The sequence below is a fragment of the Manis pentadactyla genome, chromosome 2 (genome assembly GCF_030020395.1).
Source record: "Manis pentadactyla isolate mManPen7 chromosome 2, mManPen7.hap1, whole genome shotgun sequence".
In the NCBI taxonomy this organism is placed as follows: Eukaryota; Metazoa; Chordata; class Mammalia; order Pholidota; family Manidae; genus Manis; species Manis pentadactyla.
This window is the reverse complement of record NC_080020.1, coordinates 65,097,168-65,125,085: the sequence shown is the minus strand read 5'-3', so window position 1 is coordinate 65,125,085 and position 27,918 is coordinate 65,097,168. Positions and strand designations below refer to the sequence as shown.

At 39.0% G+C, this 27,918-nt stretch overlaps 2 protein-coding genes across 20 annotated transcripts in view; one reads left to right on the top strand and one right to left on the bottom strand.

Moving 5' to 3' along the window:
• The window catches only part of CAST (calpastatin), a 128,621-nt gene extending 127,112 nt beyond the window's left edge, over nucleotides 1–1,509 (top strand). For all 19 annotated transcript variants that reach the window (XM_057493141.1, XM_057493197.1, XM_057493152.1 and 16 more), the window contains one exon: nucleotides 2–1,509. The gene's annotated coding sequence lies outside the window, so the exon portion shown is untranslated. The remainder of the gene's footprint in view (nucleotide 1) is intronic.
• Nucleotides 1,510–1,868: 359 nt separating this feature from the next.
• The window catches only part of ERAP1 (endoplasmic reticulum aminopeptidase 1), a 40,189-nt gene continuing 14,139 nt past the window's right edge, over nucleotides 1,869–27,918 (bottom strand). Inside the window, 15 exon segments of the mRNA XM_057493124.1 lie at nucleotides 1,869–3,550; nucleotides 7,340–7,421; nucleotides 7,960–8,100; nucleotides 8,606–8,767; nucleotides 9,657–9,841; nucleotides 10,472–10,628; nucleotides 11,956–12,139; nucleotides 13,321–13,400; nucleotides 17,051–17,205; nucleotides 18,511–18,582; nucleotides 18,760–18,891; nucleotides 22,019–22,150; nucleotides 23,300–23,413; nucleotides 23,757–23,911; nucleotides 24,646–24,766. Of these exon segments, the coding sequence (XP_057349107.1) occupies nucleotides 3,395–3,550; nucleotides 7,340–7,421; nucleotides 7,960–8,100; nucleotides 8,606–8,767; nucleotides 9,657–9,841; nucleotides 10,472–10,628; nucleotides 11,956–12,139; nucleotides 13,321–13,400; nucleotides 17,051–17,205; nucleotides 18,511–18,582; nucleotides 18,760–18,891; nucleotides 22,019–22,150; nucleotides 23,300–23,413; nucleotides 23,757–23,911; nucleotides 24,646–24,766 (2,028 nt within the window). The 3' untranslated portion in view covers nucleotides 1,869–3,394.

The window sequence follows — 27,918 nt, the reverse complement described above, 5'->3', positions numbered from 1 at the left end:
GGTATCTGCATATAAAATCTTCACTGGTAGATGGTGACTCTTGCAGAACAAAAGCCTTGGACAACATAAAATTTTTCTGGGTGGCTTCTAGAGAAAGTGGTATTTGTTGGGTCTTTGATATCCTAAACATTGGTTTGTTATTCTTTTCCCAGAAAGAAACTGAATTTGTCTGGTTCACTTGTGTTATTGTCCTGAGTATTGATAAACCCTGAACTTACAAAAATTGCCTTCAGTTGGGAGAGAAAGGAACTTTATATTTCTAAGAGATATATTTGATAGTTTCTTAAAGCAACACACACAGAAAGGAAAAACATTTGCAAACTTTTGCACATTCTACACACAGTGCCTGTAAATCTCATTAGTATGTTCAGTTTGCACTTAATTTTGTTGCTGTTGTTAGCATTTGGAAAACAATGCTTTAAACATTCTTAAATGTTCTGATTTCTCATTACCCCTTTCCTCTTGGGCTCTTGAACTGTATTTGATGCTTTTTTTGGGTTAATGTTTATAAGTCAAATATAAAATATTATACATTGGGCACATATCTCATCTTGGGCTGCTAATAATAAATTAATAGATTACCTGGATAGACCAGGAAGCACCACATCCCTTTTTGGGTTGGACTCTTTTTTGCCAGAGGTTAGGACTTCTGCACCTTACAACCAGCACAAAACATACTGAGACTTGAATCAAGTCAGAAGAAAATGCAGAGTATATGTCACCACAGAGCAAGTTCCAAGAAGAATAAAACCTAGTTCTTAGGCTATTCAGTGGCTTGAATCCTGTTGGTTTACTGTGTCAAGCTGGACTGTCATTTTCTTTATATAAAACCTGAGCAGTAATTGTTTGCTTAGAGCCACTGGCCACATTAGTCTTTGCACTGTATAGCATCTGGCTTCATGGAAGTTAGGTTTACCAAACTTCTGCTTAAAAAATATATATCTGAAATTTTAAAACCTGCTTTTTCCCTCAAAGCAATTTAAGAACTAGGCTCTGATGTCACATAACTTTGAATGGTTTCTCAGATCTTTCTGAATGAATTGTTTATGGACACAGCACTGATGTCATTGATGAGATTTTGATAAATATTTAATTTCATCTTTATTTCCTGGTAGTGAATGCAGGCAAAGACATCAGGCATGTGTCATAAAACTGATTGAGAATTTGTTTCAGAGAACACAGCCTTCCTTAGCATCTGTTTAAAGTCTTTATTTATTAGGTCTAAGCAGACTTCACTAAAAATAATACCACAAATACTGTCTAATGGCAGAGAGCGGGCAAAAATAATAATACTGCTTATATTGGATACATTTTGTCACTCTAAAAATTCTTTAAAAGTAATGTACATACCTGTAAGATTTCAACCTCCACCCACGTTAAATGCTATGTCTCTATCTTATCAGAGATGCAGACACTATTATGTTCTAAATCTGGGAAATATAAGCCAGTATTAAGGTGAATAAACCTTTTCAAGGCACTCAGAAGAAAATAAAAAACACTTTTCCTGAAGGATTTTAACTGTATCTAATTCTTCCATTTGGGTCATATAAAAGTTTTTTTTTTTTTTAAGTGAAACCTTTGACATTGACAGATGTATTTTCAAGGATATGATACAGTATCACTAATTTCCATCCATATATAGAAGTATTTTTAAATGACATACCAAAATCCAGAGATTTAAGAAATGCCTATAAAAGTAAACAGTTATTTAAGGTACTCTGAATATGCCTTTTTGTTTACTAGAAATAGCTTCAAGACTTGGGTGTGTACTAGTAATTAATGATGACTTGAGTAAGCTACAGTATCTAAATTAGTCTTTTTTTACCCATCTAGTTAGGAGGAAATATTACAAACATCCACTTAAGAGATAAATAACAGACTTTTTATTATGGAAAGTTTTTGCACATTGTTGTGGCAGTATTGTATCTCTCTAGAAAATGGCCTTTTCCAAAAGCAAATGAAATAAATTCCTCAGGTGACCAAAACTGAAAACTATTATTTCCATGTTTCATTAGTCAAGATATAAAATACAAATAAAGATATTTTACATTAAAATCATGGCTTTGTATGTTTTTAAGAAAGAAAATACCTGAGAGTGGAAATTACCAGTGATTTTTGTTTTTTGTTTTTATTTTTATTTTTCAAACCATTAAACCACACCATATGTATAAAAATGGAATTGGAAACACATTTATGTCCAGAAAAGTCACTCGATGGCACAGAATATTAGAACTTCACATTTCTGATATCATATTCCTTTAAGTTAAAGTAAACTCAAAAGACTTCAGTTCAAAGACAACACACTATCCTCGCTTAGCTAACATAAGCAAGTATTTTCAGCTTCATAATACATTACCATTGTTGGAGACTCTGCAAAGAGCTATTGGCAGTAAGTGCCAATAACAAGCTATTCAGGAACGATAGACTCAGCCCAATAAGGAGAGAACCTCACCCACCTAAGGATCGACAACTTGAGGGTTCACCTTCAAGTGAAAGGTCTCTCCTCTAGACCTGGAGGCCCCTGTGCTTTTACAGGAGGGACAGTGTATCAGGCAGGGTCCCTGAGGAAACAGGTGGCACACTCAAATTAAGATTATCTGAGGGGGGTTCCATAAAAGGCTTTTTGTTTGTTTTTAAAGCAGGTGTGGGCAGGCAGTGTGGAAACCACAAGTACAGCCAAGATTAGTAAAAGCCAAGGCTCCCATTTCGCCCTTCACCCGGAAGGGGAGAGAGGTAGCAGCAGTTACCAAATGCAGAGGTGGAGAAGTTCTGCATGGGAAAGAGGGCCGGCTCTCTGGGGCCGAGATCTTCCGCGGAGGTCAGCTGGAGGCAACCTGCAGGGAAGCAGGGGAATACACAGCCCCTACCCTCTCCCTGTGCCCAGCTCCAATCAGCCCCCCGGGGAGGCTGCCCAAAAGCCAGAGAGCAAGGAAACCTGATGTGCTGGGCCTACAAGCCAGCCCTGGGCCACACAGAAGGGAAAGCGGGAAGCTGACTCGGCGCTGGCTTCATTCATCTAGGGGTTCCCTGTTCAGTAGTTTCCACTCTCCTGTCTTCCAAGAAGACTGACAAAACAGCTGTGGATGACAAGCACATCTGGAGCAAGGGTTTAAGTATGAAACATAAAATGAGAAAAATAAGGTACTTTGTGCCTCCACTGTAGGGAGTCTACCGCTTGGGTTAATGTTGTGGGTGAACACCTGTAAATGAAACAGATGGTAGCAATAACCCACAGATGAAAAAGTGGACGGCCAGTCTTTTCACACAAAAAGTTGAATGAGTAAGGAGCTGAAGGAAAAGGAAGCCTCCTCAGCGGGAACCAAATAGCCATCTCTAGTTTCAATATATTCACAGTCAACAACATAGATCACAGCAACTGACGGGGAACAAACTGTTAGAGCAGTTCAAGCTTTTCATTTTGTAGCCACACTCTGATTTTATCAAAATTCTTATCCATCCAATGTATGTTTTCCTCAATGGCTTCAATTGTTTGTTGGACACAGCGGAGCTGAGAACCATTTTCTTTCAAAGAGCTGAAGAATCCTTTTACCTTGTAAGAAAAATAGGGTTTTTAAATTTTTGATTTATTATATTACACAAATATAATTTAAGGCTAGTTAAACTGAAGCCAAAATTCCAGCATTTCAAAATTCTATATAGAAGGCAGCACCAGGTGTCTGGATACGATTATATACACATGAACTTAAGCTACACAAAATGAGCTCATGCCTCGTGGTGTCAAGTTTTTGTGTTTTTTTTCTCTGCAGCTTATTTATTCACAGTTGACAGGTTCTACAAGACTTTGCTGTGTACCATTTTATAATTAACATTTGAATGTCTATTTAATGTGTATTCATTATATATACACAGAAGCAAACTAAATTTTTTTAAACATATCTAAAAAACAAAACGTACAGAGTATCTTCTTTGCCACGCAAAATAGTTTTAGCCCTATAAGTGCAGTCTTTCTCCATGGGCCTGGCCTTGTATGTTATTATAGAAACACAGTGGGGGATGGAGTTCTTAGCAAGTTATGGTGGTAATATCCCAACCCTTGCCAAATTCTTTTTATCCTAATCCATACTTCATGTATTGTTCCCTCAAGATAAAATCCACACAAAGTTCCCCATGCTTTCAAAAAGAGTCTCTTGGCTATCTCCTTGAAAATATCTTTGTGGTTTGATCACTGGGTATCTTAACCTTTTTAACCTCACATGAGAAATAGGCTGGCGTGACCCATGGTGTTGACCATTGTGCAACACTGTTTCACCTTAATGGGTTCTTAACCTTTTCCCATAAATTTCCACATGAATCCATCAATTTTTGATTTTGTAGACAAGAAGAAAGTCTAGACCAAGATGTATTTATTCAGCATGGATTCCAGACAATTAATTCCTTAAAAATCCATGTCATAATACCATAAATTTGGAAATAAGAGAGGGGTAAGAATTGGCTTTTGAAAGCTCAAATTCCCATTGTAAGTGATTCAGGGTTGTTTTAAAATTGTATCTCAGTACAATTTGTCAACTTTGCCCTCCTGCCATAGCAACCTAGAACACACGTGTTCTGCTCCCCCTCGGCTGCCTGAAGTTGTAGTTCAGCCTCCTGTTTCATACTCTCAGAACTCAAGATTAATGTTCAATAAAAAAACACTGGTCACTCAAACCACATCAATAATTTTATGAATTGGTCACTTATTAGTTGGCTCCTGCCCACCATAATACACCACTGAAAAGCAGACCTACAGGAGCTGGGACAAAGCCAGCCAGTGGACCTCACCCTCAAAGGCCTCTGGACCCCAAATTTTCCATCTCCATCTCTCTTGGGAACTTAAGCATCTCGACTGAGTATTTGATTCAAACCTGCCACTTTGAGAACATTTTGTGTGTGACAAGCAGCCTGATTTAGGGATAGAAAAACAGATTTATCCTATTAATGTGCTCGACCTTGATTTAACTTCTCTGAAACTATTTCCTCACTTGTAAAAGAAGGATCATCTCTACACTGAAGAGCACTGGCGAGGGCGTAGTTATATAATATGGGTAAGGTGCAGAATCTAAAGCTCAGCATGAATTAGGGGCTCGACCTCATCCATTATTCATGATTATTTACTCCACTCATTATTTACCCCTTTGGCTTAATTACCAAGCTAGACACCGAAGGCAAGGCGGCAAGCCAGGCAAGCGCCCTCCCTTCAGGGAGCTTATAGTCTGAGAAGACAAGCAGTAAACTATGACTGCTATAAATACACTGCTGTGGAGAAAATAAGCCAAGGCTACAATAATAACCGGGGAGAGGGTGGCCTGCTTTAGACAGAGTGATGTGGGAAACTGACAGACAAACTGGGACCACCAAAGGATACAATGAGCCGTTACTGGGGAAAGTAGGGGGAAGAGCAAGCAAGGCAGAGGGCAGGACTGCAGAGGCTTAGAAACAGGAGAAATGCCTGGTGGCCCAGGGGCAGGAGGAGGCTGAGCAGCCGCAACTACGAGTGAGCCCAGGAGAGTATGAGAGAAGTGGCTGCAGAGGTGGGCAGGGACCAGGTCACCACGGTCTGGTGCACATGGCAAGGAGAGGTTGGGAATCTATCACAAGAGCAATAGGCAGGGTTTCAAGAAGCGGTCAGTCATGGGCTGATTTTCAGTTTTAAGTGTGGAAAACATTTTGATACTGGCAAAGTGGCAGGAGGGAGGCCAGTTAGGCGACCATCGCAGGCCAGCCAAGAGATGAGAGCCTGGGTGGGGCAAGGGTGAGAAGAATGGATAGAATGCATACGCTGGAGGCGGACCAGCAGGACTCCGATGAACTGCACCGGAAGGAAGGGCTGCGGTGGCCATCCATTTTCTATGTCAGATGGACGCTCTCCATTCTCACAATCTCTCAGGCTTTTGTGCTACCACGCCCTGCCCCAGAGACATTGCACCTGATGTTTCCTCTGCACACAACATTCTCCCCCTAGATATCTGCACTTCCTTCAATATCTGCTCCAATGTCTCCTAATCATTCCTAGACCACAGCACCATCCCTTACCCACTGCCTCACACCTTCCCTGGCCTTACTCCTCTTCAAAGCATGTACCTCCCTGACATAGATCAACAGGTTTATTACTATCTGATTCACCTGTAGAATTTAAGCCCTGTGAGGGCAAGAGCTTTATCTATTCTGTTCATAGTCATAGCCCCAGAATCTAAAACCATGCCCACCACATAGTGAATGTAGTGTGTCTTGAATGAATTAATTAAGAAAACAAAATGAATGAACAAGTAGATGAATGAAGTGTCTTATTGCTACAGATCCAGTCTATGAACAACCATCTAGCTAGTCATAAGCTACGATGGCTCCTTAGTCATCACAGAGAATACCTCTGCTGTAGACCTCACTAGAATTCAAGCTGGAATTATTACACGCAAGTCAATTTTACAAGCCTATGAAAACTGGAAAAAAAGATAAGGGACATGATAGTTCCCTTTTCAAAGCACACTCCCTATATCAAGCTAGATTATGGTGTAACCAAATTACACAATGGAACTATTCCTTAAAAAAATAATATTAGGCTCTCAACTTTTATCTAAATGCAACATATTTTTAAAGCCATGCAAAATTTGCTCTACAACTTCACTATAGGAAACATTACAATAGAAGGGACACCACAAAACAATCAGCCATCAAATTCCTCAGTTTGAGACAGGGAGAAATGTCTGCTTTTGTAGAAAACTTGTGTGCTCCATGGTTTTGTCTTATCAGACAATGAGAATAATTCATACTATTTTCTCATTTTTCCTTGACTGTTAGAAAGCTGTGAAAAATCTGGAGTACAATAAATTTTCCTCAGCACAAACCCCCTACACAGCAACTTCTTTCTATCCATTATGCAGCATTTTCTTCTTTAACAATTTTTTTTGTATATGGACCTTATAGGTTGTCTAAAATTCTTTCTGAATGTAGATGGTATATATATATTATAAGTAGCAGGAGATGATGAACTAGATAGGGAAGAACCTAGACTGCAGACCCATCTCACAATAGCTAGATGATCACTACAGTCATTTAAACCTCTAATGATCACTCTTAACATCCTACAATAGGGATTGCATGTCTAATTTCTTTAAGCCTGAAGATTCTTAATGGCAGAGCTAAGATTTCTTAGCATATTTGGGAAGAGATACCGTTTTCTATAGTTTATTTGTAACTTATTTTTGTTCATGTCAGAAACACGATAGCATCCCAAACAAACGTCTACTAAGAGACAAAATCCATTTGTAATTCATCACAACCTTATTTTGTCTACTCCATATTTATTAGTTAATTATCACTTAGGTTTAAAAAGGTTTTTTTTTACCTCTTCAAGCTTTGCTCTTGTAGAGAATTGATCTGTTGTTCCCGTTACCATGTAGGCTATGGTAGATGAGCCAAGTCCAAACCTGTAAGTGGAAATTGTCAAAATATATTGTGAAATATTAATTCATTCAACATGTATTTTTAAGTGTTCATCTATGTTATAGCATTTAAAAACTGCTTAGGTATGAAAAAGACGTAAGGCATGATCCCCAGGGGTGAAGATCCAGTTGCAAAAAGTACAAATAAACACACTAAGAGCTGAATAAAAGATTAAGCACCCAAAGAAATGATAGAGGTAGTAAACACTGAAGAGTTAGACAAGGACGGATGCAAACAAGCCACAGTGCTAATGGAAGATGGGGGGCTGAACTGGGTGGAGGCTTCAAAGGTCAGTGGGGCAGGAAGGGATTATTCCAGACGCAACAGAAACCTTCACTATCCAGATGTGTTAGTTAACACTGAATTACGTTTCATATTTTCTAAGCATATTTTAAGTACCTCTACTTTTATCTTCAATCAAAAAAATCCCTCTAGATTATCACTGTGGTTTCATAAACAAACCTAAAACACAGCCAAGGTAAGGAACTTCTCCAGCTATAACACAATTTTTGCGCTACTTACTTTTGTACAAGTTTGTCCCAGTTTTCCCTCAGAAATTTCCAGGCCAATGGATATCCCACTGGGTTTCTGCCAATAGTTCCAAGAATATGTGGAAACTCTTGAGTTTTTATTATATCTCCCTTAAAGCTTTGATCTAGTAGCCTAGAATGATTAAGAGAAAAAAAATGTTAGCCAAGAACAGGCCCTGAAAAGTTATGAATGACTTCAGTAAAACAACCTGTAAAGGAGAAAAGCCAATAATAAAGAAAGGCCAAAAAAGATAAATAGGTAACCAGAGCCCTGATAAACTCACTATAGCTATGTACTAATAAAAACTGCCATTTATACAGTGCTTACAGCACCCATTCTTATACATTCTCTCATTTGCTACTCATGAGAGTAGCTAAGAAAGGTTCATCTAGAATATATTTCTAAATGTGTTATTTTAAAGACACACAAGCCTATACATCTTTAAATATTTTTCCCGACACCTTCTTCTCCCTGATTATTTATGACACTCATTAGATGTGTTCCCACTTGCATAAATGTTCCCAGCAGAAGAGGCAATTCCTGGCCAAGAGAACAAGATTAGAGGTCAGAAGAACTCTCCAGATATCTCACCTAACTTAATTCCTCCTGGCCCCATGAACATGAATGAATCACTTACCACTGAAGCTTTTCCTTATCTTGGCTAACACAGAGTGCAAATACAATTTGTGTTTTCTCAGTACTGGACAAAGATGACTGGTATTTATTATAAAGAAAATCCCATCCTTCAGGGTTCTGGGCCCCCACAGCAAACACTGTCAAGGCCACATCGCTGGGCAGCCTGTGGAAAAGAATACACCATGCAAGAGTCTGAGATGTAGGAAGTGTGTCTGGGTGCATAATGGTGACCAATTATGAACTGATAAACTGGTCCCCTGATCAGAGAAGCAAGGCTGGGAATATAAATGAAAATAACCTTTCCTTCAGCTACATTTTCTGAAAGAAACAAGAAAGAGTGTTTTAAATGAGGTTTTAAAACCTACTTAACACCTAGCCTTCTGAAAAATATAATGTGAAATGCCACTTTGATAAATACCTACATACCTAATATACTTTAATGATGCTGGCTGACTCAATAAGTGGCCACTTTTCAACTGAAATGAAAGAAATCAAAACTAGACTCAAGATGCAGTCCATGAACCAAAGTCAAGAATCGAATAGGACCACCATCTGTAAGCATTTCTCTAAGTATATTGTTGTCTTAATATTTCCTGGATGGGATCTAAACCCCAAACATAAAAGGACACTAAATAGAGCAAGAATAAATTCCCAGACAGGGGAAGACCCTACTTTGCTTAGGCAGAGTCAGCATCCTCTATGCCCCCTGCATTGGGGACACTGGAGGCCCAAAGAAGCTACTAGGAGGTGCTGTGCCTCTGTTCCTGCCCAGGACAGCTATCTCAGTTCTGATGAGGCTTTGGATGCTGGTGGTATAACATGGGGTTTATTCTAATCCTAGCCTACCTCTCTAGATATCTGACTCTTGTTCATAGAATTTCCCTCCAAGCACTTCTTAAAATAGAAAGTTGAGAGATCCATAGATAAATCTTAAAAAGCAATTTATTTTCCCAAAAAGGGGAGACTTGTCTATAATTGATTTTTCTCCCAAAATGTGACACTGATGATGAAGAACAAAAAGATAACCTTTACACAAACTGGTAAGGACAGACCTCAGATTTCCGTTGGCTTCCTTCCACTCTCTGAAGAAGCCTTCCGCCCTCTGTACACAGGGCGGGTACCGGCGCACACAGGCAAAGAGGAGGAGCTGACTCTGCAGCATTCGCTCTGAGATGGAGCCACTGTCTGTCCAGGTCTGCTTATCAATGAGGTCCTTCAGCAGCCTGATGAGAAAGGCCTGAGGGAGAGCCGACAGTGTCACCAGCACTCTCCCAGGTCATCTAAGGTTGTATAATCCAATACACCCTCAGGGGCTGGGGATTATTTTTTAAAGCTTAATCCAGCTATTATTTTTAAAACTGCACAGTTCTGTTTGTAATTGTAAAAACAGCCAAAAAGAAGAAATAACAAGTGATTTTAGTATTTGCATAGCAACCTTTTATAAACATGTCATCTACTTAAAATCAGGATGAACTGCCACTATTAAAACAAACCAAAAGAGACAGTTTATATGACTAGATTTCAAGAGCAAATTATACAATAGGACTTCGTGACATTTTGCCAGAAACAACAATTTTGTTTCCCTTCCTCAAGTACCTGAATCCCAGACCATCTTAATAGCCACCATCACAATAGAGAAGTAAAATTAAGGATTAGCAAAAGGAAGGGAATAACAAATCCATGAAAATGAAATACAGAATCTAACATGGGCCAAAATAAAACCAAAATATTTGTGAGTCAATCTAAATACTGAATTAGCTTTAACTTTTCTTTAATATATATCAAGACATATATACACACAATGGTAAGAAGACCCACAGAAAAGCAAACCAGTTATATAACTGTTCAATTGATTTCAAGCCTTTACCTTGAACTGAGTTTCCACTTCATTCATATCTCTTTTCTCCATTAACTTATATATAGATATCAGCTCATTCAAACCTTGGAACACAGGCATAATTTCAGTTTCGTGTTTCAAGTACAGGGTTAAATCCAAGGCTTTTTCAATTGATAGCTTTCCAATGCTGGTTAAGAGACACCATGGTTAGCACTTTAAAAGAAAATCCAGGAGATCCACTTTTTGTTTCAGAAGATATTCTAACAATCTTCCAGCAACACAATCAGATATACAGGCCCTCTTATAAGTAATGACTTTTATATTAGTATCTTTTCTATCAAGAATATCTGGCACGTTTACCACTGTGTAGGACGTTTCTCAATAGAGCCTGGGCTGACCTGTAGTTACAATAAAATGGGAGCATGTCAGCATCTATCCCTTGAAGAAACATTGGCATGTGTGCTCAACATCCAGAGTAATGTGGAGGTTTTGATCAAATATCTTTCAGGAAGCCTAGTCAGAGAGATAGCCATTCAGCGAAAACATTGAGTCCCTGGAGTCAATACACTCTCATCTCCATTTCATAAAGAAATGGCATAAACCCTTCATTACAGAGGGTTGTTAAAAGCCTCAGTGGTAGGGTATATGCTCATATACTTAAACACAAAACCCTCTAAGATTTAGGCAGTGATATATGCTATAGAGAGGATTATTTTTAGGCAAGGAGAAATAGCTAGATGAGCAACCCCTATTGTCACCCTCCACCCCATTGCTTAATATCACCCTAAGAGGACCAGAAAAAGAAGAATTCAACATTTAGAACAGAGGAACATGGAATATGAGGAGAATTACAGAATTATTCCTTTCCAACTGAATCATTCCCCTTAGGACTTCGGTTCTGCCTAAACACTGAAGAAGTTTGAGCTTTAGGTTTAAGGACCATTTTCTTAAAAACCATTGTCATGGGCAAAAACATTAAAGAGTAAACATTATCCTTAACAACTCAAAAGTCATATAGTTAGGCCATATTTTATGAGCTGTATTCCATAAAGATGTTGCAAAGTTCAGGTATCCAGTTGGGGGAAAGAGGAATCCCTTCTTTAATCCAAGAGATGTAACGCAAAGAACTTGGGCCTGAGCCACTTGGTCTTCTAAGGAGGTGTCAGGATCTTTAAAGACCCAGCTCTGATCTGTTACAGCAGGACAAGTCTGCAGGGGCTAGGCCAGGGGGCTGCTCCAGGAAGCTGGCTCCTGATTTTCTACATTTTCGCCTCAGTCTGATCTGAGTTGTTACTAAAAAAGATAAAATACAGTTCCTTCCTTTACCTAACTTAGGAGACACAGATGGGAGGTTAATCAGAAGGCTACAAGCAACCTTGGATTACTAGAATTTAGGGGAAAACACCCTTCAACTTCTTATTAGCAATCAATCGTTTTCATCTGTAGAAATCAAGAATTTGAATGATAATAGCTGCTTTCAGAAATCAACCAAGACTCTGAGGAGCTTCTATTACCTGACAAGCTGAAATGCATTGTTAATGAGACTGGCCCGGTCTTGACTGCTGATTGCTGTGTGGGCTCCTTTTAAAAGGTCAGTCAAAGAATCCCAGCCATCATCCTCATAATGCACTATGTAATAGCCATTCATTCCCACATTAAATTTGATCCATTCCACCTCTTCTGGGAGGATGAGCACATCTAGAGAAAATAAAATAAATCATAGCTCCATTTTTTTGCCTGACTGATGAAAGCTTTTCTGATCAGAGAGTGGACAAGAAAACCAGCAGCAAGTTTAATATTGAGTGATTTTAACACTGAAATGAGTTTCATACTGAACACACTTCTTTTAGAAACCAGAAATCAGCATCCCAACAGACAAAGCCAAAACTAGTTTAGACACCAGTTTTGTGAGATTTATAGATCTATGAGAAAAAGGCATCCATATTTTAGGCCATATATACAATATAATTCAGCAATATGAACAATATAATGGAGATTTTCACCAGTAATCCTTCCTTCTTAGCATCATATGGCTCAATTGCTTTAATCCCTATTGGTCTTTTTTTTTTTTGCAACCAGACTATATTCTTTTACTTCTTTATTCTTCACTAGAAATCAAAAGCCAAAGATGTGTTAAAGATACAGGCTGACCCCTATGTTCATTACAGCACTTTTTACAATAACCAAGAAATGGAAGCAACCTAAGTGTCCATCAGTAGATGAATGGATAAAGAAGATGTGGTACATATATACAATGGAATACTATTCAGCCATAAGAAAGAAACAAATCCTACCATTTGCAACAACATGGATGGAGCTGGAGGACATTATGCTCAGTGAAATAAGTCAAGCAGAGAAAGACAAATGCCAAATGATTTCCCTCATTTGTGGAGTATAACAATGAGGCAAAACTGAAGGAACAAAATGGCAGCAGACTCAGAGACTCCAAGAATGAACTAGTGGTTACCAAAGGGGAGGGGTGTGGGAGGATGGGTGGGGAGGGAGGGAGAAGGGGACTGAGGGGTATTATGTTTAGTATACATGGTGTGGGGGATCATGGGGAGAACAGTGTAGCACAGAGAAGGGACATAGTGGATCTGTGGCAACTTGCGCTGATGGACAGTGACTGCATTGGGGTATGGGTGGGGACTTGATAATATGGGTAAATGTAGTAACCACATTGTTTTTTTGTGTGAAATCTTCATAAGAGTGTATATCATTCAAACCTTAATAAAAAATTTAAATAAAAAAAAAGATACAGGCTGACCTGATCCTTTTTGTTTTAATCAAAATAAATAGCAAAATAAAATTAACATCTAAATCCTATGCATTTCACAGTTTCTTCTTGAATTAACCTACTTATTTTTATAATAAATTACCTGTTTTTGTCTTCAGCAAAAATCTATGGACTGAGTCTGATTTGCTGGTAATGAATGTCAATGGAACATGCCACAAGTACCTTTAAAAAAAAATGATACATTGTTTAATCATTGATTCAATTCAACAAACAGTTATTAAATCACCAATCACATGCCAGGCACAGGTTAGAAGCAATCAACAGATTAGAAAGGATGATACCAAAACAGCTATAGCCAAGAGTTCAAAACATCCCCACCCTGTAGAAGCCTTCTCCAGGAACAGAAATGCTGGTGAGCACTATTTTTTCTTGCCCTGCTTTAAACTACCTGGCCTGACACTTGTGGGAGCCATTTATGACATTCTCTAACTATCATACTAGCACCATTCACTCACCCAGCATTCCCATGCAGACCCACCCCAAACAACCAGCCCCTGCAAGGCAGCTCCTACCCTGCCACACCCTGCAGGCAGCTACAGTCAGCACCAGTGTCCCCCAAGAGTGACTTCTGTCCTGCCCCACTTGGGAGGCTGCCTCAGTCAGACTGGCACCCTCTAAGATGACCCACCCACTGGCACATTGCAGCAGCCACTGCAGTTGGCCTCTCAGCCAGCCATGTCGGGGGCTAGCCCTACCCACCCTTGCACCTGCAGCAGTCACAGCCCAGTCACAATAGGAGGCACACCAGCCCACACAGGGGACACTCCTCAAGTGCCTGGTTCTGATGACAAGGAATTGCACTACTGGGACCCACAGTAACACTACCTTTAAGATCAGGAAACATAACTAACCTATCTAATACATAGAAAAAAGAAAAAATGAGGAGACAGGGGAATATGTTGCAAATAAAACAAGACAATACCTCAGAAAAAGAACTAAATGAAATGGAAATAAGCAACCTACCTAAAAGAGTTCAAAATAATTGTTATAAATTATTATTCTCACCAGACCTGAGGGAAGTGGATGAACTCAGTGCAAACTTCAACAAAGACAGAAAATATAAAAAAAAAAATCAGAGCTGAAGAATACAATAATGGAAATGAAAAATACACTAGAAGCAATCAACAGATTAGAGGATGCAGAAGAATGAATCAGTGATCTGGAAGACAGGATAGTAGAAATCATCCAAGCTGAACAGCAAAAGGAAAAAGAAATTTTTTAAAATGAAGGTAACTTAAGGGACCTCTGGACATCAAGCATACTAACATTTGCATTATAGAGGTCCCAGAAAGATGAGAGAAAAAGAGGAGTCAGAACAATTATTACTTACTTGAAGAAATAATAGCTGAAAACTTTCCTAACCTGGGGAAGGAATCAGACATCCAGATTCAGGAAGTACAAAGAGTCTCAAACAAGATGTACTCAAGGAGGCCCACACCAGACACATTATAATTAAAATGTCAAAAATTAAAGATAAGGAGAGAATCTTAAAGGCAGCAAGAAAAAAGTAAATAGTTATATACAGGGGAAACTCCTTAAGGCTATCAGACGAATTTCAGCAGAAATTTTGCAGGCAAAGAGGGAATGGCACAATATATTCAAAGCACTGAAAGGAAAAACTAAGGATACTCTACTGGTAAGGTTATTATTCAGAATTAAAGGAGAGATAAAGGGTTTCCATACATAAAAGATAATAGAGTTAACCACCACTAAATCAGCTTTACAAGAAATGTTAAAAGAACTTCTTAAACAGAAAAGAAAATGCCATAACAAGAAGAAAATTACAAAAAGAAAAAATTTCACAGTAAAAGCAAACATATAGTAAAGGGACTAGACCAATCACTTATAAAGCTAGTATGAAGATTAAAAGACAAAAGTTGTAAAATCAACTATAGCTATATAAATTAATTAAGGGATAAACAAAATAAGCAAATATAAAATGTGCATTATTGCTTTAAATATAAATGGGCTAAATGCTCCAATAAAAAGGCATAGAGTAAGTGAATGAATTTTAAAAAAAGACCCATTTATATGCTGCCAACAAAAGGTGTAAATAGGAATACCTTACAATTCAGTAATTCCACTTCTGGGAATTTATACAAAGAAAATGAAAACATGACTTTGAAAAGATATATGCATCCCTATGTTTACTGAAGCATTGTCTACAATTGCCAAGCTAGAGAAGCAACCTAAATATCCACCAATAGATGAATGGATAAAGTTGTGGTGTGCACACACATACACGTACACACACACACACACACACAGTGGAATATCACTCAGCCATAAAAAGGATGAAATCTTACCATTTGCAACAACACGAATGGATCTTGAGAGTATTATGCTAAGTGAAATAAGAGAAAGACAACTACCATACGGTTTCACTTGTGGAATCTAAAAACATAAAAATGAACAACAAAAATAGAAAAACAGAAGCAGATACATACAGAGAACAAGCTGGTGGTTGCCAGAGGAAAAAGATGTGGAAGGATGTGAAAAAACAGATAAACAGATGAAAGAGATAAAGAGGTATAAACTTCCAGTTATAAAATAAACAAGGGCATGGAAAGTACAGCATAGGAAATATAGGCAATAATATTATAACCACATATTGACATACGCTAACTATACTTATGGTGGTGAGTATTTGGTACATAAATTTGAATCACTATGCTGTATACCTGAAACTAATATAATATTGTATGTCAACCATACCTTAAAAATAAAAAATTAAAATTAGAATTAAAAACATCCCCAGCCTGTATTCCAGTTTTGTAAAGGGTGCTGGCTCAGGCACTATCCATCCTTGTTAGATTTCTTTGTGGAGCTAGGAATTTGGACAGTGATCTGGAAGACAGGGTAGTAGAAATCATCCAAGCTGAACAGCAAAAGGAAAAAGAAATTTTTAAAAATGAAAGTAACTTAAGGGACCTCTGGACAGCCTTTATAATGCATGACTGAATGGAGCTCATAGGACCTAATTTAAAAACTGTGACCACTAATAAAGGCATAAATTGACATTATGTGCCTCCTAAATCATATACTAAAAAGAACATATCACAGGAATTCTCTGGAATTCCTACCAGTGATGCAGAAGCTGAATCTGATCATGAAGAAATAGCAGAAAACCCAAATTGGAGGATACTCTAAAAAATAACTGGCCTGTACTCTTCAAAAATGTCTAGGTGAAGAAAATCAAAGACTGAGGAACTGCTCCAAGAAAAAAAAAAAAAGATTTAAGAGATGTGTGGGAATTCTTTGCACTCTTGCAACTTCTCTATAAGTCTGAAACTATTTCAAAATAAAAAAATGTTTAAACTGTGTCCATCCAGGATCAATCAAGGTGCAGCATTTCATTTCCAGCAACGTCCTTCTGTAGCATTAAGCTGACAAACAGGCTTCAGGATCTAACTCAGACTTCCAAAGAAGAGAACAGAGTCTCTCTCCGTTTGGAGGAGTCACCGAAGTGTTTACACACTCAGCTCCAGCCCAGCCCCCAGCAGTTTAGTGGCAGTTACTTAGACTGCAGCTGACTTCAAGTCAGCAACTGGAAATCACCATCCTAAGGAACTACAAAATACAAGGATGCTACAATAATTGTACAGCATCAGCTTTACTGAGATGAACCAAGGTTTAAAGCCACCTTCATCCCTTTGGGAAAATGGTGGTGTGTGAGCCAGCTTCATAGGATATACATACATTTGATTGAAATATTTTAGTGCTAAAGATAAAGGGCTCTTTCCTTTAGGGTTTCCTCCTACAAGGCACACATTACCTAGCTCACAAACTGAGCTTCTCTCCCTGCACATTACCCGGTTTGGGGACCACCATCAGATCCCTTCCTGTAGTGCTCCTGCTCCATGTGCACGGTCCTCCCTCACACGGTGATGGTTATCAGGGGAAAGCCCTTCTGCAGGGTCCAGGTGTCCATCATGGTTTTCACATCAAGGCCTTCCCATCGCCAGTGCTTGTTTATACAGAAAAAGGCAGACACGTGACTCACTTAGACCCTAAGACAGAATCCAAGCTCGTGCTGACAGGGCTGCTAAGGCTTGGCAACCTCCTCTGTGGAGCTCTGCCTTGTCCCTGTCTCCCTCCCAGCCCCTGGCCCGCCACCTTCCCCCACTGCCTCCAGCCACAGCACAGCCATCAGAGCACCACCCGTCCATTTTCAGTGCTTCCTCTACACGTGTATGTCTTGAGAGCAGGTGCTGTACCTGGTTCTACCAGGCATACCTTGGCCTTGGCACTGGGCGCAGAGCGGGTGTGAGAACGCATGAAGGTAGAGAAGGGAGAGAAAGTGGCGAGGTGTTCTCCACCTACATAATTATGCTGGCTCTCAGACAAGCAAGATGAGAAAACATGTTCATTCAAGTGCCTGTATTTCCAAAGTCATAATGGCAAGATGGCCAACACTCGACAGTCCTTAACTCAACAGAGGATATAGTCTTTGAAACTGAAAAAAGCTTTTAAAAGATGTTTAAGAGCTACTAAAAGGACAAAATATACTGCAGGACAAACCTAGAAACCTTAAATAAAGCCATCTCTAAACACAAAAAAGCCAAGAAAATTAAAATATGATGGATAAAATCTTAAAATTTAGATGTTGACCCTCCAGATTCCCCCTCTACTGCCTATGAAAATATTCCACAAGTCCAGATAAAGAGAGACTCAGACTGCTTTGTGACTCAGATGTTATGAATTCTTTGTAGCCTAGCAGTTAAAAACATGAGTTAGATCTAAATTAAAATCCCCACTCTGCAATTTACTAATCCTAAGCCTTTGGATTTCATATTGCCATCCGTTAAAATAGGGGGAGTCATATTTCACGTGTGGGATTTATTGTGAAGAGCAAATACACAGAAGAGCTTAGCACATGACTGACACGTAGTAAGTGCCCAAGAATGCTCATGGCCATTATTTATATTTTCACAAATGAAGAGCTATAGAAATGATCCACGTAGCTAGACTGATACAGACCTAATCCACCACAGAAATGTGTCATAAATTCACTGCTTTGCAGAAAGTGAAGCTGAACAAATTAGCATCAGTGAAATGTGTTACCAAAAAGGCTATGCAAAACTCCCTTGTGCAGAAAATTTTTTAAAAAATTGTAAAATGCTGTCAGTCTGCAATAGCATAAATGCAGTATTATCTAGAGTGGGAATAATATAGTCAAGGACCTCAGAAAGTTTGGCACAGAGCTCTCCTTCCAAGAATACAGAGTAAAAGAATGTGCTTAGGGATAGCATGCACAGATGTAAAAACTTACTGAGGATAAAGATGAGTGTTGACCGTTAGAGCAAAAGCCATCCATCCCTTGTGTGCCATCTGCAGGGCAAATCTAAAAGCCAAGAATAAACACATCATTCTCCGTTCCATAGGAAACACTTATGATTCTTCTCAGAGGGATTAATATGGTGCAGGGCAGCGTGGTGGGGGAAGCGGGGGGGGGCAGGGCGGGGAGCATGCAAAATAAACTGTCAATTCCAAATGTAGAGATACACACGAACATACTCACACTTGCCATACTATTCCACAGGTCCTCGTTTCTTGTGTTTTTATAGCTATACTTCTGGAGATATTGCACAATACCACTTTTAAATGCATCGGCACTAAGATATTCTCTTAACATATTCAGAATACAAGCTCCCTGAAAAGACAATATAATTGTTAGTTATAACTTGGTCACAATCTAATCTACTACCTCACTTTATCTTGGAATAATTCTTTTAAGATGCAACTACAGTAATGTGATTAATTCTAGTGATTTGTGAAACAATTAGGGAAAATTAGGGAAAGTGGGTCAAACCCATTAGGGAAAGTGGAGGTTAAACCCAGACCCGTCTAGGCAAGGGCTGTTGCTTATGTTCAGTCCACTGGGGCCATTATTCTCCACCAGGATCCGAGCCTCCCACAAGACAAATGAACATCATCTGCCAGCGCACATTATCCAGTGGTGACTGGCCACTGGTGATTACACACTGGACCATGGACAACCACTTGGCTTCCCTCTTGCCAGTCCAGAACAGGAGCAGGGAGAGGGAATGGTGAAGCCTGGGCAGCCTTGAGCACAGAGGACTGAGAAGGAAAAGGGTAATGGTGAGAAAGGGGCAAGAGGATCCCTGATATCCTATCCTGTATTTCTGGGCTAAAACCTCCTTTCCCCTCTACTTCCATTACTGTGCAAAGTGAATCACGAACTCAAATGCCCCCAGCAGCCCAACAGGTGACATAAATGAGTGAAGTAGTCCAAGGGTAAGAAAAATACTCTTATACATGGTTTTCCCTGTGTAATTTTTCTTTTATACAACTTTCTAATTACCAAGAACTGACTGTTTGTCTGTCTGTCTCTCAACATACTACCCTCTTTTAAATCATCTTTTTCTAAGAAATTGTGATTCTCTCTTCCTAAAAAGCCCTTCTCTTTCTTCCTGGAAAGACCAATTCTTCCTTTAACACATAACTCATAATTTTTTCCAGGAGGTGAAGGTCGTCTCTCTCTCTCTTGCTCTAGAAGATGGTGGGGGACACTAGATAGGCAAAGCCTGGACCTCTGAATGCCTACGTGGAGTGCACATCCATGCCCATGGGGTTAGAATTTTATTTAATTTTGTTGAGATATAATTGACATGTAACATTAATTTCAGATGTATAATTTACTGCATATACTGCAACACAGTAAGTCTAATTAACATCTGTCACCATAGTTATCAATTTTTTTCTTGTGATGAGGACTTACAATCTCTTCTCTTAGCGACTTTCAAATATGCAGTACAGTATTATTAACTAAAGTGAATGCTGTATATTACATCTCCATGACTTATTTTATAAATGAAAGTTTGTACTTTTTAACCCCCTTCGCCCTTTTTGCCAACCCCAGAAGCTCTGCATTCCTGCGTCTCTGGCAACCACCAATATATTCTCTATGAGCCTTTTTCTTCTTTTAGATTCCACATGTAAGTGAGATCTAAGGTAGGTATTTGTCTTTGCCTAGCTTAATCTCACTTAGAAGTATGCCCTCAAGTTTCATCCATGTTTCCTCAAATGGCAAGATTTCATTTTTTATGGCTAATGTTTCATTGCATGTGTGTGTACATATATATATATGTACACACACACACACACCACATTTTCTTTATTTATTCACGAATGGACTTTCAGGTTGTTCCCATATCTTGGCTATTGTAAATAATGTTGCAATAAACATGGGGGTACATATATCTTTGAGTTGGTATTTATCCAAAGAAAATGAAAACACTAAGAACTGGAATTGCTGGATCTTATGGTAGTTCTATTTTTAGTACTCTGAGGAACCTCCATAGTGTTCTCCATAGTGGCTACACCAATTTACCTTCTGTGCACAAGGGTTCCCTTTTCTCCACATTCTCACCCTTGCCAATACTTGTTATTTCTCGTGTTTTTTATTATAGTCATTTTAACAGGTGTGAGGAAATATCTCACTGTGGTTTTCATTTGCATTTTCCTGATTAGTGATATTGAGCATCTTTTCATGTACATGTTGGCTATCTATATGTCTTCAGAAAAATATCTATTCAGATCATCTGCCCATTTAAGATTTTTTTGTTATTGATTTGTATTAGTTCTTTATATATTTGGGATATTACTCCCTTATCATATATGTAGCTTATAAATATTTTCTCTCATTCCATAGGTTGCATGTTCATTGTTTATTTTGCTATACAGAAACTTTTCAGTTTAATATAGCCCTACTTGTTAATTTTAGCTTCTATTGCTTGTGATTTTGGAGTCATATACAAAAAAAGAAAAGAAAAAATTATTGCCAAGACCCATGTCAAAGAGCATTTTCCCTATGTTTTCTTCTAGCAGTTTTATAGTTTCCAGCCTTAAAGTCACTAAGCCATTTGAAGTTAATTGTTTTGCAAGTAGTATAAGATAGTGGTCCATTTTCATTCTTTAGCATGTAGTATTAGGAAAACTGGGCAGTCACTTAGTGGCTCTCTATTCTGTTCCATTGATTTGTATGTCTGTTTACTTCTGTTTTTATCTGCTCTGCACTATTGATTTAAACATGCAGGCAAGAAATGCTTTTCTGTTTACTACAAATAAAACGTCATTTATTATTGCAATTGCAATAATACATGACACATTCTCTGCTTCAATGAGGACAACAGAAATGGTTAGGAATGGAAGGGGAAATGGAAAAGCAGAACCTTGAGCTCACAAAACAGCAGCCACATTTAGCTAGAGCCTAAGTTGCCAAAGGAAATAGCCCCAGTGTGACCAGAATCTTCCCTTTCCCCCACCCCTCAAGAGAAGCCAGAAATCTGGAATTTTATATAAAGTCTCCCAATTATTAAATGTTGGCAATGATTTCCAATTCTGTTATTATGCACATTATGCAGAATGCTTTGCAGTTCAGCAACGCAAGCTTTTTCTGAAGGCACTGAAAAGTAAGCTATTCAAGAGCAATAATTTTTGCCTGGTACAAAGTTGATGATCTATCAAGACTTACTTGTTAGGGATAGCACACACAGATGTAAAAAGAGCTTCTCTAGGCCATGAATTCAACTTATGACAGAGTAACTGAAGAACTGACCATAATACAATCTATAAGATTACAGGCTAAAATGAAAATTAGGCCCTAAAGAGTTAACTCCGGCCAGAACAGGTCAGAAGAAAAGGCACTCGATCTGGGTTGTTCTTATTAAGGGAAACAACCCCACAACTCTATAATCTCTCCACCTCAGTTTTTATAAATTTAGTGTCCACACTGTATCCTTATAATCCATTTTTACCTTTTCATAAGAAACATCATCAAATAACTCCCGAATCTGAGCAGGATTCTCTGCAACTGTGGACACAGGGTGTGAAGAATTTAATGCATCTATCTCCATCACATTAAAACACTTGCCAAAGAAATAATCCTCCTATTGAGACAGAAAGACAACGTCAACCTCTGATTAACATTTAGATGAAAATTATGAAACGAAGAAAGTTTGACCTGAGGTTTATACTGCAAATTTATGGACCAAGCTATTCCTCATTTGTAGAATATACAAAATAAAAATAGAACTACTATCTTCTAAAAAGCAACCAAGAAATAATGATCTTAGGTAAACATTTTAGATTTTGTTCATCTTAATACTTCTCACTTTAGAATAAAGAATTTATATTAACTTAAAAATAGAACCACTATGCTTACAGCCAAACAGGCCAAAACAAGAAATTAAAATGTATACTGATTTCAACATTTCCAACCAGCTACACTATTTAAAGCAAAGCAATTTAACTTTAGAACCATATAGTGAAACCAAAAAAAATGGAGAACAAATTCTAACTATAATGTGATTTATTAGGGCACATTACCCAATAAAATCTGCATACATAATCATTTATATTATTTAAGATTAGATGGAAATATAGGAAAATATTTATGATCCATTGTAATTATATATTCATTATAATTATAACCATATATAGTGTACAGATTAGTGAAATGGGAATTAAAGTAGGTAAAAGTTTTGCTTTTGTTTGTTTTATATAAAGTAAGTTTCTTTTACTGCATGTGATTATCAGAAGTTAAACACACAATTTTAAAAATGAACATGTAGACATTCCAAAGCATCAAGTTTATGACCCATGAGCCTAGGTTCCTATACAAATAAATATGTGGTTACCTTAAACATAGTTGCTTTGATTTGGCAAATAGGGTCCTATAGAAATAATTGTAATCTGTACCTAAGGTGCCTCCACTGAGCACCCTGAAGGTTGGTGAAATGATAAGGAACACATAGGCTATCATTATTTCTGTTTCTTTGACATGAAGGGAGGACAAAATTCAACACTTAATTTCATAACAATCATATTTGGAAATAAGCAATACTGTTTGGAAATAAGTTTTATGATAGACCTTTACAGTTCACTAGCATTTTGGAAAATTGAATCATGTCTGAACTCCCAGGGAAGTTGTTAATCTTTCTATGACTCCTATAATCAAAGATTAGTAAATATTTTCCACCAACATTGAACAATAGGTTAATCTAAAATGTGAGAAAATAAAAAATAATCATTCTTACAACTTTCAGTTCTGGATGAGTCACACTGACAGACACAAACTCCATAAACTTGGCAAATCCTTCATTTAGCCAAATATCATTCCACCATTCCATAGTGACAAGGTTCCCAAACCACTGAAGGGAAAACATCAGGTTATTCATACATTTCTACAGAGACTGGGTTCTCTACACAGCCATAAACATAAGGCATTCAGAAGGAAATATTTTATATGAGTAACATCAATATATGAATGTTAACATGTATTTATAGAACTAATATTTTATCAAAGTAAAAAGAAAAACCTTTCAATATGCATTATAAAACATGGTATCTAATGCTTCAAAAAATTTTCCTATGGGAAAAAAGTAAAACTAAATACAATTCGTATATCAATATCAATAGCCTCATATGTCCCACAAAAGCACTATAGATGTGGTTTAACTACAAATTTTAAAAGGTGTGTCCGAGCTTGTATACCTGGTGGGCGAGTTCATGGGACACAACCAGTGTGATGTGAAGCTTATCTGATGCAGAAGACTTTTCTGCATCAAACAACAGAGCAGATTCCCTGTATGTTGTCAGTCCCCAGTTTTCCATAGCACCAGACTCAAAGTCAGGAATAGCAGCAAGATCTTGAAAAGGAAGCAAACATATTACCATCTCTAAGCTACACACTGCTCAAACACGTTAGCCTTTAGAATGTATGTGTATAGGATTCAAGAAAAGCTAAGCTGCCTTGCAGAAGTATGGAATTCTAGACTGGGAGAACCTTTCGCAATGGAGGAAAAGGGGCTCAGTGACTCATTCAGTCACTTTACTGCTGCACAACAAAGTCAAACTTTGGTCTCAGGCATTCGCGACTCCATTTCTAACTTTCTCACAAGGAGTTTGGGGACTGAAAATTATCTGCCTGACTTTGGATACCCAAGACCCCCATACACCTAAATAGTTTAAAGGGCACAGCTAAGAAAGAAAATGCACATTTTCTTATGCTGTATAAATTTATTATTTCAAACAAATTGATTGAGCTCCCTCTATGTTTTTACCAAATATGTGCCAATAAGAAAAAAACGTAGCCTCTGCCTTTTGCTGTCTGCCCACTAGGACAGTTGGGTTTTTCTTTAATGTCAGAAGGCAAAATTATCCCAATGCCACAGGAACCTTATGTAGATCTGCTTTTACTATCATTAGAAGTTCATTATATAGATTGGGGGTAAGAAGATCCACCTGATGATTGACACCTGCCAGGGCTTTTAATGACTTGAAGGGCAACTGAGAAAATCACATGGATGCCAATTAGGAGGATATAATTTATAGCTTGGGTCATTAAATGACACAATTTGAGATATCTGTGCAAAATCTCTACCTTGTTTGGGTAAGGGATATGGAATGCTGAAATAATCCTCATAAAATTCCAGAAGAGTCACTGCGGCATCCAGTGCATAATTGGCCTGATTTATCTTGTCGGGCACAGCATACACAGAAACCTGCAGAGAAAGGTACAAAATAGTTATCTAATGCTGTAGTGCCTTCTCTCCACAAGTGTATAGAAGACTGACATTAACGGCTTCATATTGTGGGATATGGGTGCTAATAACAAAGCAATTGGAGGTTCTATTTCTTGTATTAACGCTGACTTTCCCTGATCAACTACACTTCTGAAAACAACTACAAATGCTGGATGACATATACAAAAATGTCTTTTCATGTGTTTTCAAGATATAGCAAAAAAGAAAACTTAGATGCCCCAAACTGAGTGACAGTAGGACCCTCAGAAGTCAGCAGAATACTGCAGCCAACTTTTGTCCTGAAGAAACTAGCCCTACACAGACAGATTTGAGCTTTGGTTTTCACAGCCTTGAAGGACTCAGGGAACAGAAGACCAAGTCCAGAGCCTGTCTGAGGCAGGAAGTCCAACAGGAGAGGCATCCCTGCAAAAAGCTGAACCCTAAAGGACCATGCCCTTACTGGAAACTAGAAATAACCACACCCTTCCTCAAGGAGACTGCAAGAATTCAAAAAATGCCTTATTCCAATCTTGCTACTGTATGAGGACAGTGGGGGGCCTCCTCACATAATCTGTAGCTACAGCTAACCTTCATGCTTTTTAGCAGCTGGACTCACAATAACCAAAAACCTGAAGCCAATAATTTAATTCAGATTGGTCCTCAGGCTAGGAAATGTTCCCAGCCACCTGACAGAAGAAAACACAAATTCTCTCTGGAGGAACCCACCTTCAACTCAGATAATATAATTTCACAGATATAATTCACAACATTCACAAAGGAATAAGACACTGTGAGCAAGAGCCAGCAGAAACAAAAAAATGCAGAATCAGACACAAAGACTTCTGATATGACAATTACCATCACAGAATACAAAATGTTTGTATTTAAAGAAATAAAAGGAGTAAAAATATTTGTATGTAAAAGGGGTTCTGAGACCCAGTTCCAATGCAGGGTAAAGGGTTCCCCACAACACCAAGCAATTCTCCAATACCAGCTGGGTGTCCTACAATTCAATTCAATTGTGATATCATCTACCCAGAGACAGCATCAGACTCCACAGCTTGAGTCCAGTCCAACAAAACTGTCCCCCCTACTGGGTTATCACCTGTGCTTCTGACCAGCAGGCTATAGATCAGAGGTTCCAACAACCCCTTCCTTGGGTTTGATGTATTTGCTAGAGCGGCTCACAGAACTCAGAGAAACATTTTATTTACCATAAGAGGATATAACTCAGGAACTGCCAGACAGAAAAGATGCATAGGGCAAGGTTAGGGGAAAGGGCATGGAGCTTCCATGCCCTCTCAAGGCACACCACACTCCAGTTCTAGCTGTTCCCAACCTGGAAGCTCTCCAAACCTATCCTTTCAGGTTTTTACAGAGGCTTTGTTACACAGGCATGATTAATAAAATCATTAGCACTTGGTGACTGAACTCAATATCCAACCTGTCTCCCAGTCTCCCATCCCTGGAGGTCTGGTGGGGTGGGACTGAAAGTTCTGACTCTCCAGTACTGTGGTTGATTTCCTGGCAACCAGCCTCTATCCTTAGGTTACCAGGGCCTTTCCAGAGGTCACATCATTGACATAACAAGAGACACCTTTATATCTCTCATCATTTTGGAGATTCCTAAGCAGTTTTCTTGCTCCATGCCAGGAACTGAGAAAAAAAACGAATATGTATTTCTTATTGTAAATCACACACAGTATGGAAGAGACATTATAGAAAGATCATTCATAAAGGATTCACAAAAGAGGTCATATCAATGGGTGAGTGTTTTTGCTGACAGTTTCTCTGCTGAATTTAGATTGTTCTCTACATCTGAAGTCTCAAGAATCACCTACAAATCCCCAGGTAAAAAGAGATTTCCATAAGAATTGAAGCCTCAACACTAAGAACAAAAGGCAATTCAGCAAAGAAGCCCTAACACTCCAGGCCCAGTGAAAACCAGCACAAATATATGAGGTATCTTCAAAGTGTCCACTGCTCCTCTCCAAAAAATGTATTTACATTCAGAGTCACAGCATACAGTTGCATAAGTAGTTCACTACACAATCGTACCCAGAAAGGGGCAAATGCTCCTTGAAACAATATCTTTTTCTCCAACATTCCAGTATTCCTGACCCAAATGCTCTCCCCAGAGCCACTTAATACTCCAATCAGACTGCTCTATCTTAAATCCTTCCCACAAGCAGAAATCTCCTGCTCTGATAGTCATTCACTTCCAAACTGCAGAAATGTATAGCCATTAGCAACCTTAGAAACCATTGTACAATCCAGTCCAATTGAAACATTTTAAAGTATAAACTAAGTTCCAAAGGGAGCAGGGCCTTGGTCAGAAAGCCAGCGCTGGAGCCAGAAGCATGATCCAGTCCAGGCCAAGGCTCTCCACACATTTCTGTTATTAGAGCTGTTAAGCAGAAAGACAAACACAAGAGGGGTGGTGTGGATAAAATGAGAGTTCCTGTGGCCAGGATTCTCACCTGGCTGTGGTTGACTAGCTCACAGCACACCTGTGGGCAACACATGGCTGTTGACTCTATAAAAAGAGCTCCACCCAGTACTCTGGGCGCAACATGGTGGCACGGCTGCAAGGCTGCAGGAGAGCAGAGCAGAGGCTGGAGTGGTGGCAGCACCAAGCACAGAGGCCCAGAGGATGGCTGTGCGGGATGACTGTGCAGAGAGGCCTGGAGGATGGCTGTGTGGACAGAGGGGCCCAGAGGACGGCTGTGCAGGATGACTGTGCAGAGAGGCCTGGAGGACGGCTGTGCAGGACGACTGTGTGGACAGAGGGGCCCAGAGGATGGCTGTGCAGACAGTGGGGCCCAGAGGCAGAGACAAGCTTGCTGCATGCAGACTCGCTCTGAGTAAATGGGATTTTAGTGACTGACCTGCCACCTGGAAATAAAGTTGGGTATAACCCTTTCACCCCAAGAACATTTTGCTGTCGATTTCTTTGGTCACACTGAATCCATAGCGAACTTGCCCAGGGCTGAAACCATTGGCAAGACAATTGGCACAGTCAGAAGGATTCACTGTTGACCAAGGAAAAAGACAGGCTCCCCTTATGGGAGGGGTACTTCAGTGGGCTGCCCCTGTGAATGGGGAGGCCGTGGATCATCCCCCAATGGGTA